This window comes from Sebastes umbrosus, chromosome 16 (assembly GCF_015220745.1).
Source record: "Sebastes umbrosus isolate fSebUmb1 chromosome 16, fSebUmb1.pri, whole genome shotgun sequence".
In the NCBI taxonomy this organism is placed as follows: Eukaryota; Metazoa; Chordata; class Actinopteri; order Perciformes; family Sebastidae; genus Sebastes; species Sebastes umbrosus.
In genome coordinates this window covers 19,759,931-19,772,105 of record NC_051284.1, presented here as the reverse complement: position 1 = coordinate 19,772,105, position 12,175 = coordinate 19,759,931, and the positions used below count along the sequence as shown (strand labels likewise).

The 12,175-nt window shown below is 34.0% G+C and overlaps 2 protein-coding genes across 2 annotated transcripts in view; both read left to right on the top strand.

The window, feature by feature from the left end:
* Positions 1-3,164: 3,164 nt before the first annotated feature.
* Positions 3,165-9,719, top strand: zmpste24 (zinc metallopeptidase, STE24 homolog). Its single transcript, XM_037746960.1, has 9 exons — positions 3,165-3,620; positions 5,434-5,580; positions 5,846-6,049; positions 6,550-6,702; positions 6,845-6,986; positions 7,156-7,331; positions 7,791-7,895; positions 8,031-8,174; positions 8,289-9,719. The coding sequence occupies exons 1-9, from the start codon at positions 3,507-3,509 to the stop codon at positions 8,511-8,513; spliced, it is 1,410 nt and encodes a 469-aa protein (XP_037602888.1). The 5' UTR covers positions 3,165-3,506; the 3' UTR covers positions 8,514-9,719.
* Positions 9,720-11,156: 1,437 nt separating this feature from the next.
* Positions 11,157-12,175, top strand: part of atp5if1b (ATP synthase inhibitory factor subunit 1b) — a 1,870-nt gene continuing 851 nt past the window's right edge. The window contains exon 1 of the mRNA XM_037747443.1: positions 11,157-11,314. Coding sequence (XP_037603371.1) covers positions 11,246-11,314 — 69 coding nt within the window. The 5' untranslated portion in view covers positions 11,157-11,245. The remainder of the gene's footprint in view (positions 11,315-12,175) is intronic.

Genomic DNA, 12,175 nt, shown 5'->3' with positions numbered 1-12,175 from the left:
TTATTTCATCTGATATGACTACGTGGTGCACATTCTTTAACAAATGTGTTGAACTAAGTTATTACACAAAACCTTGAGCCGTGCAATATTGCAGCATAGGAGTACTGTTAGTGCTGCACAGAGGATGGGAAGAACCAGCAGCTAATTTTTTGTCCCGAGTGCCCCAAAACATCTTAATCTGATCATGACTGTGACTGTTTCTCCTGATAAAATACAAATTAATAAACACAGAGATCACATATATGTATATATATATTATGTATATAATGTTTATATATATATATATATATATATATGTATGTATATATATATATGTATATAATATATATAATATATATATGTATATATATATATTATGTATATAATATATACATATATATGTATATATATATGTATATAATATATATATATATATATATATACATATATATAATATATATATGTATATAATATATATTATATGTATATATATTATATATATATACATATAATATAATATATATATTATATATAATGTATATATATTATATAGTATATATATTTGTATATATATATATATATCTTAGAATGCTTTCCATTTATACAATACACTGGATAACCTTTTGCACATAAAGTCACTGTGTACATGTTTGAAAAGGTGTTCAGCATAAATTGGGTGTGGCACATTTTCTCCAGAGGTGTGAGGACCCTAGCGCCCCTTACAGGGAGTTTTTTTTGTCTGTTTGAACAAAAGCTTCTGTCTTTTGCAATGATTGTTTTCTAGGAGTGGTGGTAACACTTTATAATAACCATCATTAATAAATGGTAAATTGATAGTTAATTAAACGTTAATATAAATGTTACTGTACAAACAATGACATAATGTGTACAAATTATTAGTAATTGTGTTATTTTAACCGTTTCTTTTTGCACACATTTTATATATTACATTAAGTATTTATTAATTACCAAATGATTTGTTAACCTTTGAGAAATAATTTGTGAAACATCTATAAACATGAAATAAAAGATATTTGTAACACTTTAATGGTTAGTTAAAGTTTGTAAACCGTCTATAAACATTTGGATGGCTATTATAAAGATGCCAGTAATGATTATAATACCTTGTTAAATGGTTAAATACTTTGTAAAGCATCTAGAAACATTCTTTAGATAGATAGTTAATACTTTGTCAATTGTTAATAATCAGTTACTGGTCGATCTATCTATATAATGTTTATTGATTTACAAACGATTTAGAAATCATTTGGTAATATCAAATACTTAATATAGTATATAAAAAGTTATGTGTGCAACAATAAACTGTTAATGATTTACTAATCAGAATGTAATGTTAGCTATGATACAATATATAATACATTATTTCATATTACACAAACTAAAGATAAAATGAATTATGGCATTACTAATAATTAGTTAACATTATTATAAAGTGTTATCCATTACTTCTCCCATAGTTTGCTCTACTTCTGCGACCAGACTCTTGTTTAATTTTCGACCATTTAGAGATTGGATAACGTCTTCAAACGTCTGGGTTAGGACAAACAGAAATAAAAGTTAACCATGTATCGAACAAAAAAGAATGTGATGTATCGGCTAATATAATAATAAATAATAATGAACTTTATTTTGAGCACCTTTCTAAACATAGTTACAGTGCTTTACATAAGTAAAAACAGTGCAAACATCAAGATAAAAAACAATACAGTAAAAAAACATAGGCCAAAATAAGATGTTGAACATAAGACTTTTGTACAAAAGGTCAACAATAATGAAATTTAAACAAGGGATTGCTATAAAAATATATGTTTTAATATAATATGAGTTCCTATTAAGACGTGTGGTTAACTTACACCAGGGGTCAGCAACCTGCGGCTCTGGAGCCACATGTGGCTCATTAGCCCCTCTCCAGTGGCTCCCTGTGGATTTTTAAAAACAAATTGTGGAAATGAATAACTGTTTTTTTTGTTTACATTTTCATTTTCATTTATCATTGTTGTAGGTCTATGGTACGACAGTACGATGGAGTATTAGGGCCACATTGAGGAAAAATAAATAAATCTGAGATTTCGAGAATAAAGCCATAATATTACTATATATAGTAGTAGTAATTTTACGTGTTATTTTCTTTTTTTCTCTTAAACTTAGGACTTTATTCTCGTAAAGTTATGAATTTATTCTCATAATATTCCGACTTTTTTCTTGTATAGTTATGACTTTATTCTTGTAATATTACATATTTTTTTCTCGTAAAGTTATGACTTTATTCTCCTAATATTACAACTTTTTTTCTCGTAAAGTTATGACTTTATTTTCCTAATATTACAACTTTTTTTCTCGTAAAGTTATGACTTTATTCTCGTAATATTACGACTTTTTTTCTCGTAAAGTTATGACTTTATTCTCCTAATATTACAACTTTTTTCGCGTAAAATTATGACTTTATTCTCGTAATATTACGACTTTTTTTCTCGTATAGTTATGACTTTATTCTCGTAATATTACGACTTTTTTCTCGTAAAGTTATGACTTTATTCTCGTAATATTACGACTTTTTTCTCGTAAAGTTATGACTTTATTCTCGTAATATTACGACTTTTTTCGCGTAAAATTATGACTTTATTCTCGTAATATTACGACTTTTTTCTCGTAAAGTTATGACTTTATTCTCGTAATATTACGACTTTTTTCTCGTAAAATTATGACTTTATTCTCGTAATATTACGACTTTTTTCTCGTAAAGTTATGACTTTATTCTCGTAATATTACGACTTTTTTTCTCGTAAAGTTATGGCTTTATTCTCGCAATATTACAACTTTTGTTTCTCGTTGAGTTATAACTTTATCCTCGTAATATTCGACTTTTTTTCTTGTGATATTATGACTTTATTCTGGAAATCTCAGATTTTCCCCCCTCAATGTGGCCCTAAAACTCCGTAGTACATTTGCTCTTTGGCCCTCACTGCATTAGACTTATATACTATATACTTAGACTATAAACTGTGTTACCTTCATCACAATGATCAAATGTTTTGACAGATTATTTTTGCCTAAAATGTCTCTTTTGATAGTAAAGGTTGCTGACCCCTGACTTACACATTTGTTATTTGACTTTCAAGGACTTCCTGTAATAAATCAGCAACGGAACCAAAAGTTACGGTAGTCGTTGTTTCCTGAGGGGTAGGTTTCGCTGCTACGCCTCACCGTCACCTCTCACATGAATGGAAAGATATCAGCTGTAAAAGCCTCTGACTTTAGGAATGGAAACTGGATTTCCTAGTTAACATTTTTAGTCTGTAACTGTCTATTTAACTTGGGAACATTGTTCCCTTTATTCACCTTTAACGTGCTGTGTGTTTGTTTAGTGTTTAGAGAGAGGAAGCTAAGTGGAAGCTAACTAGCTGCTAGCCTAAAACTACCAGTCAGGCTAGGTAACGTTCACATTACTGTTAGCCTGCAAAGCTAGCACTGCTTCCAACAACAACATTGACCAACAACAACAAAGCATGGAGGTGATTGAGAGTATACTAGAGCTGCCGGTGGAGAAGCAGATCTTTTATGCTGTTTTGGGGTTTTCCTGGACGGTGTATCTATGGGAGGCTTACCTTTCTTACAGACAGGTGAGTTCATCATGTGTAAGCATCAAAATCAAAGTTCAAGCTTCCTAGTTAATGTGTTTCTCCAGGGAGAAGACCTGAAATTAATTCATTAAAGAAGCTTAGAACATGTTTCTATGTTCTTGCAAACTAAAGAGTAATAGTTTTTACCCTTCTGGTATGACAGCATAATCCTCTTTGAGTATATGATGTGCTATGTTTACTGTGTGTTAGGGATCTAAGTCTGGTGTTTAGTTCTTGTGGCCACTGTGTGTTGGTGTATTGTTTTTTTTGTTTTCTGTGTTTGTGTTTAAAAGCATAATACAAATATTGTTGGGTACATAACAGCCATGTTTACACGTGAAAAATGGTTAGTAGTGGATTGCAAGGTATGTTTACTTTGTGTAACTGTAACATTTCCTCTTTACAAAGTTCTTGAAGAACTTTATATTTCACCTCAGTATATATTAAATACATAACAATACAGTAAATGTTGAAACAAGTGTAAATCCCTATACTTTCATAGTTGTGCAATGACATCTTTTCTTAGGCAAGTTGGGTAAAGACACAATGAAATGGCATCTTTTGAACTATGAAGTAGTGTATTGCAAGCAGGGAATGAAAATTTCAGGTCACCTACTACCATGGCAGACAGGTTTTTACTTATATTACAAGAAATATTATTTTTTACAAAGCAATTCTAAGCCTCAATTAAATATGTGGAACACTTCATTTTACAGGTCCACAAATTTCATGGTAATTAGGTGATGATTAGCAAGTAACCTATTTGAAATTTCTTTGGAATTGCTGCCAAATTACCCAAATATTTAGCTATAAATCTATTGAAAATTACTTTACTATTAACATCAGCATCAGACTCAAAGTTCCTGCTTCCTAGCTAAATGTGGTTCTCCAGAGAAAAATACCTGAAATGAATTTGTTAAAGAAGCTAGGTAATGTAAAATGTTTCTATGTTCTTGCAAACTAATAATAGAAGTAAATTTAACAGTTTTTTTACCCTTCTGGTATGACAGCATTTACATAACAGCCATGTTTACACATGAACAAATGGTAAGTAGTGTATTGCAAGGTATGTTTACTTTGTGTAACTGTAACATTTCCTCTTTACAAAGTTCTTGAAGAACTTTATATTTCACCTCAGTATATATTAAATACATTACAATACAGTAAACGTTGAAACAAATATAAATCCCTATACTTTCTTAATTGTGCAATGACATCTTTTCTTAGGCAAGTTTGGTAAAGACACAAAGAAATGGCATCTTTGTGGAGAGGTTTGATGAGTTGGGTGTATTTCCCCTAGAAACAGGATGTTGTGGCAGAACATAAAGCAGGCTGAATAAATGTGTGTTAATAATGTAATTTTATTTGACAGAATGAACAGAGAGGCAAGGACAAGTACAGTTTGATGAAGTCAAAATAAAAAGGCATTATTTATTTGTATTTTGCTAAATTGGGTGTACTTCCAAAGTTGCTACTTTGTTGATAAGTATTTTTAGAGGGAGATGAATCCCAAAAACAAATTAACTCATCAAAGCAACTAGGTAACTCCAAACAATGTGATAGTGTATGTTGGTAAATTAGAGTTAAATAGGATACACAACTAGAATAAATGTGTGCTCTCTGGAGCGTACACCTGGACAAAATAAACCCCAAAACATTAAGAGTAAAATCTTTTAATTATTTGTTTGGTAAGGTAATTTTAACATTTTTTTTCTCATGATGTCCGATATTTGTCTGAAATTTGTAGCATGCACTACCAGTATAAATTAACTTATATATAACATTGGTGGTGCTGATTTTTTCCCCTTCACAGAGGAGGATATACAGATCAACAACACATGTGCCACAAGAACTCGGGAAGATCATGGATTCTGAAACATTCGAGAAGTCGCGTCTTTATCAGCTGGATAAAAGCAACTTCAGCTTTTGGTCTGGACTCTATTCTGAGACTGAAGGGACGGTAAGACAACCAGTAAATTAAAAGCCATAGATTGCTTGACAAAAAAAACATGCTTTCACAATCAGTCTAGATACTAATTATGTTTCATGCCAATTCAAATGGACATAGAATGGGACAGACCTGTATCAGAGTATGACTCCAAGATTGTTTATGTGAAAGGGGTATTGTTTATGTTACCATGAATTTTCAGTTTAACATAGTCATTCATTTATGTTTATGTTTAATTTTTATAAGTAAAGGTTTTTGTTTTTTTCAAAACTTTTAGTTGATCCTGCTCCTGGGTGGAATCCCATTTTTGTGGGGCGTTGCTGGCTCCTTGATGATTCGCATAGGACTTGGTACAGACTACGAGATCACCCAGTCGCTCGTGTTCCTGACGCTCGCCACCCTGTTCAGTGCCTTTACTGGACTTCCCTGGAGTGTCTACAACACATTTGTAATTGAGGAGAAGCATGGCTTTAACCAGCAGGTACACTGACTGAACAGCACTCACACTCTGCCTGTAATGTGGCTGTTTTGTAGCTTCCTTCCTCAGGAAGAACAGCAGCTGTGATAACCTTGATTTCATGACAGTTATAGTAGATTGCAACAAACGTGTATTAAGAGATGTGTCACACTATCACCTTCTTATGAGCTCCAAAGCTGCATCGGAAGTAGCGTGTGTATTTTGACAAAACAATGACTATTCAGATGGACATCAAAGACTAAATAATGCTGCAGGACTTTTCACTGTGAACGCTTGTCTACATTAGAATCTAACTGATATGAATTCAAGCAGACCACAGCAGATTTCTCTGTGAACTAAACTTCAAAACATTTTACAGCCACATCTTTAGTCTAGTGTGACTATGTGATACTTAAAAGATCACCAATTTAAGACCGCTGTTAGTCACGCATACAAATCCACACAGATCTTTTTCTATCATCCATTATTGTCTTTTTTATATGAATGTCTTGTGCTCCTCTCAGACATTGGGGTTCTTCTTCAAGGATGCTGTGAAGAAGTTTATTGTGACCCAGTGTATCCTGCTCCCTGTCACCTCGCTGCTCCTGTATATCATCAAGATTGGGGGAGACTACTTTTTCATCTATGCCTGGCTCTTCACCCTCGCTGTCTCTCTGGTTAGCGCTGTGTTCACCCTGTCAACTGTTAAACAATTAGTTAACTTGTAGAAAAGGCATCTTTGTGTAATATAGGAATGTGTAGTTTGTTTGGTAATTAAGGAGTTGATCATAATGTTCTCCTGTTCCCTTGTGCTCTCAGGTACTTGTCACGATCTACGCTGACTACATTGCTCCCCTGTTTGACAAGTTCACTCCTCTGCCAGAAGGAGAGCTGAAGACAGACATTGAGGATATGGCCAAGAGTATAAGCTTCCCCCTCACCAAGGTTTATGTAGTTGAAGGTAAAGTAATACTACTTAATCAATCAATAATCATAGTTTCATGTTCTTGTTTGACATCTAGTCATCATCACATTATGAATATATGTTTTTAAGATATATTGAGTATTTCAACAGGTTTGTTGTAGATACACCACTCTTAAATTGTCTTGGATGTTTTCCATGTTTCCAGGTTCCAAACGTTCGTCACACAGCAATGCGTATTTCTACGGGTTCTTCAAGAACAAACGCATTGTGCTGTTTGACACTCTGCTGGAAGACTACTCGCCTCTCAACAAGTCTGGAGAGCCGCAGCCCGAGCAGCCAGAGAGAGATGATACTTCCGGCGACTCAAAAGCCAAGCCAAAGGTCACATAGCCATATATTTTATTCAGAGAAGTTCTTATTGCAGTCGTAAACAACAGGGTTCCTTACAGTCCTTGAAAGGGTTTTTGTGGCACTTTGATTATTGGGAATATGGGAATTTCCCTTGACAGTACTTGATGAATTTGTAAAAGAGCACCCAAACTAATCAACATGTATCGTCTCTCTGGACTTCTCTATCCATAAGTATCCTTTAATAGTTAGGGCCATATTTTCCCTCAAATTTAACACATTTTTACTTCTTGAATCTGACAAAAAATGCTTTGAAAGTGATTGATAAGTCCTTGTATTTAAAGTAATTCAAAGTGTCAGAACAACTAGTCCAAGAAGACATTTTTCAAACTCTCTGTTGTAGGGATCCCTGTTACCTGGCTGTCATGCAATTGTTTTTGTGTTGTCTTTCTGTGTTATTCAAGTGTTGTTCCCTTACAAATGTGTTTACAGAACAAGAAACAAGGATGCAACAACCCAGAGATCCTTGCAGTCCTTGGTCATGAGCTTGGCCACTGGAAGCTCGGCCACACTGTCAAGAATATCGTCATCAGTCAGGTGATTCGTTTTCTCCATAGTTTTTCTCTCAACGTCTGCACCAAAACAAAGCAACAAGTCGGCCTGATGATCAAATGCATGTAGATGTAAGTATATATTCAAATAACATCTGCTGACTCTCTGTTCTTTCTGCAGATGAATTCCTTCCTGTGCTTCTCCCTGTTTGCTGTTCTGATTGGGCGTAAGGAGCTGTTTGTAGCTTTTGGCTTCAATGACAGCCAACCCACATTAATAGGCTTGATGATTATCTTCCAGTTCATCTTCTCCCCGTACAATGAGGTGAGTACGGGATTGATAAATATTGTTTCTGTCAGCCTTTGAGCTGTTAGGTGTTTACATTATTTCACTACAGACATCCTCACATTCAGATTTCTCTATATTTTGTCTTTGCAGCTGCTGTCCTTCTGTCTGACAGTCCTGAGTCGCAGGTTTGAGTTCCAGGCAGATGCTTTTGCACGCGCCATGGGCAAAGCCTCCGAGCTCTACTCTGCCCTCATCAAGCTCAATAAGGACAACCTGGGCTTCCCCGTGGCCGACTGGTTGTTCTCCATGTGGCATTATTCCCACCCTCCCCTCCTGGAGCGCCTCAGAGCACTGGGCAGCGTCAAGCAGGACTGACGGGGCTGGAAGGGGGAGGAGCGACCGCTGCCTCCTCCAAAGGGCCTCCGCAGACCGCTCCTGGCCCTGTGATTCTCCCTGGTCTTTTTCTACCTATCTACCCCTCCTCCTCTTGTTTTATCTTGTTTTAGTCATTTCTCTACTTGTCATACTTTCCATTTTGTTCCCTTTGAAACTTTGTTTTAAACGAAACCAAAACATATCAGCACAAGCCAGCCTAAAAAAAAATCTCTGAAGTCTCCGCTCTTTCTCTAGAGACACCTGATATGCACTTGCTGAGAGCATTACATCGGGGCAATGTGTGTTTAGCAAAAGCTATTGTCAGAGCACAGGTCACATTTTTCCAATTGGCCTGGAAGTTTAGTTTTTGAAATTATTTTATGAACTAGATTATTACTTTTCCTTTTTAGAATAAAAAACTAAATTTTACTTACAGAATTATGAGTTTCTAGTGCGATGCCTTCATGACATCCAACTGTTAAAGTCATAAGAGTATTTTTTTAAGCGTATAAGGTGGTTAATCCTGCAGTATACTGAGTTTTATTTATTTAACATGATGGACAACTTCAAACATACTCGTGACAATGCTTTATGCAGATACACAGGCCAGAATTGGATTTGTCTCTCAAGTGCAACTGTTGCTTCTTTAGAAACATCACCAGGCAAGCTCAAGGGTAAAAACGTTAATTTAGTCATCAACTCAAATTCTCCGTTTAGCAAGAGGAACTTGCACAGTGGGAAAAAAAATGTGAGTGCCTCTAATTATCTGTTTTTGTTCAGATAATGGACGCATTATGAACAGAGCAGTGCAGAAAATTTCATTTGAATTTAGGTTAGACTTTTCATTTTTTACATGCATTGGGGGGATCTTGTTTTATTTTTCTAGAGCACTTGCTTGCCGACAAGGTTCCAACCATACCTGTACATATGTAACTTTAATGAGTAGAGTAATGGCGTATGATGTGAATTGTGAAAAAAAATGTTGAATGTGGTTTGAAATTTTAAGTTGATGCTGTGTCTCTTAGTTTCTTCTCTTGGTTTTGGGCCGGAGTGAGCCCAGAGTTGCCTGGCAAGCAAAGTATTTATAGGGGGACTTGGGGAAGGGGGTCTGCGAGGTTCCTCTCACCACATAAGCCAGTGTCTGGTTTGTTCAGCGAGGGAAATGTGTACACTCTTTGCTGCATTGAATAAAATCTTTAAAAAGCATTCCTTATGGTTTCATTTTTTTAAATACAGTTATAGAAATAAAAAGTAACCTTGTGTTTCTAAGCAAGACAGAGCAGGGCTACATCCTTTATAAGATAAGATAAGATATAAGATAAGATAAGATATTCCTTTATTAGTCCCAAAGTGGGGAAATTTGCAGTGTACAGCAGCAAAGGGGATAGTGCAATAAAACAAGATGCATCAGCTAACACAGTAAAAAAAGAGCTAAACAAAGTAACAAAATATGAACCATTTAAATAGAAGGAAGTATTAAAAAAAGGAGCAGTGTATACAGTATTGACAATATTTCAATTATTCAGGTCTTACTAAGAACTTTCAGTTATACGCTGTGGTGTGTTTTAGTTAAATGCAATAATTCTGTTATATGGCATATCATTTTTTATTTTTTTGTATAACTTATGCCACTTGTGTGCATTTACAACTATGGACTGAAATTATCTTTCATTAATTCATTGCAGCGTTCTAATATTTTACAAGCTTTTCCCCCCCCACAACAGTGAATAGTTTGTGACAGTTGTTAAAACAGTAATGTAGACAAAGAGGAAAAAGCAGCCAGGGGTATTGTTGACAGAAATTACAAGGAAAAATGATTTATAAAATTGTGTGTAAGTTCCAGACATAATGGTTTATAAACAGAACATTTAATAATTGTAATATATCTGAATATACTTTTCCTAAAAAAAAAGAAAGACCTGACATGAAGTAGGATGCATGTGTGTGCCCATGTAAATGATATTACTATATATTTGCGCTCCAACCCCCTCCACCTCCCCCCCTTTTTATTTTCTATTAACTTATTTGTCAATTTAATTTATTATTACTCTCGTATTTTTGTATTATTATTATTGTTTTTTTTCTGAGTTTTTTTTGTTTGTTTTGAATTTTAACTCTATTCTTTCTTTTTATTATTATTATTATTATTATTATTATTATTATTATTATTATTATTATTATTATTATTATTTATTTATTTTCTTAATTTAATTTCAATTTTGAATGTTGAAGTTGTTTTCTCTAGTGTACTTAATGAGTTTGTCTATAAGCTCATCTACTTAAAAATTGGTTTATAAACTATTGTAAGTAAGAACTGTAAATTGCATATATGAAGAAAACAATCTTGGAAAAAGGGGGAAAAAAAATTATAAAAAAAAAAGAAAGAAAATAAATAAAAAAACAATTAAACATCAACGTGACGTCATGACGTAAAGAACGTGCGGTATCACGCTCTCCATTTTTTCAGACAATACTATTTAACAAAAAAAAGGGGATGCGGTGTTTTCCTTACACTTATATTTTTGTTATGTTTTGTATTAATACAAAATTTGATAGCGTACAGTATATATTAATATATGAATTGTTATCTCCCTCTGTTTCCTTTTAGTTAGAACAACGTGATGCTGCTGTCGTCACCCCCTGTCTGGTTAATAATGGCTCCGTCCAGTGGCGTATTTTGAGGACAAGGACATGTACCTCCTGTCAGTGTTGTTTTCACATGTGAAGCAAACATGGCGAGGTTTTTGAGGCCTAACATCAGGACTTTTGTCACCTCACAGCTGAGAATGGCATCCGACCAGGTAATATACGTCCTGGAAACACATCACTTCATATAACTCAACAGTTATACTGCTGTGTGTGACTCATTTAACATGAATTAGCCTACATCATTGACAAGCAGCTGATAGGGAACCAACTATTGTTGACATGATTTGAGGTCAGGTGACTTTTGTAGTAATGTAGCTTTAGGGATGGATTTGCAACAGTGGATTCATTTTAATTAAATCAAGTTTTGTCTAAATAAATAAAAAACAAAACAGTAATTGCATGTTAAACCACTTTATTTATTCAGACATAATTACAGTTCTATGAATAGGTTTTGTCCTCTGAGGTTTTGTTTGCATTGTTGTAACACAAACAGTTTCTGGGCTGTTCCTCAAACACCTTTATTATCACCTTGCAAACAAAGAATCTTTTTTCCAAACTGATTCTTGACCTTCAGAATAGGGTCATTTATTTTCATAGAGTCTACCTTAATATCCCATAGACATGTCTAAACAAGATGACAAAACCCAAGAAAGAAATTAACATTGAAAAATTGTGTAATTTGAAGCTCTTAAAATAAAGTCTACAGAGCAAAGCCCTAACAAGGCTCATATTTGCCTCTGAATTCAAGATTCAAGATTCAAGCCCTTTATTTTCATTGTGTAGTACAACGAAATTAGATTGTGACAATCCCATAGGTGCTAATGAAAAGATAATACAATAAAAAAGAGATAGTGCAATATAAATATATAAAATATAATACAATATAAAAAATACAATCTGTATTTTGATGAGATGACAGTTTAACCAGATTATTGCACAAAGTGTCCGTTAGATAATTATGTAATTATTGCACAAAATCATATCATTATTGCACAGAGTGATCAGCATATGTT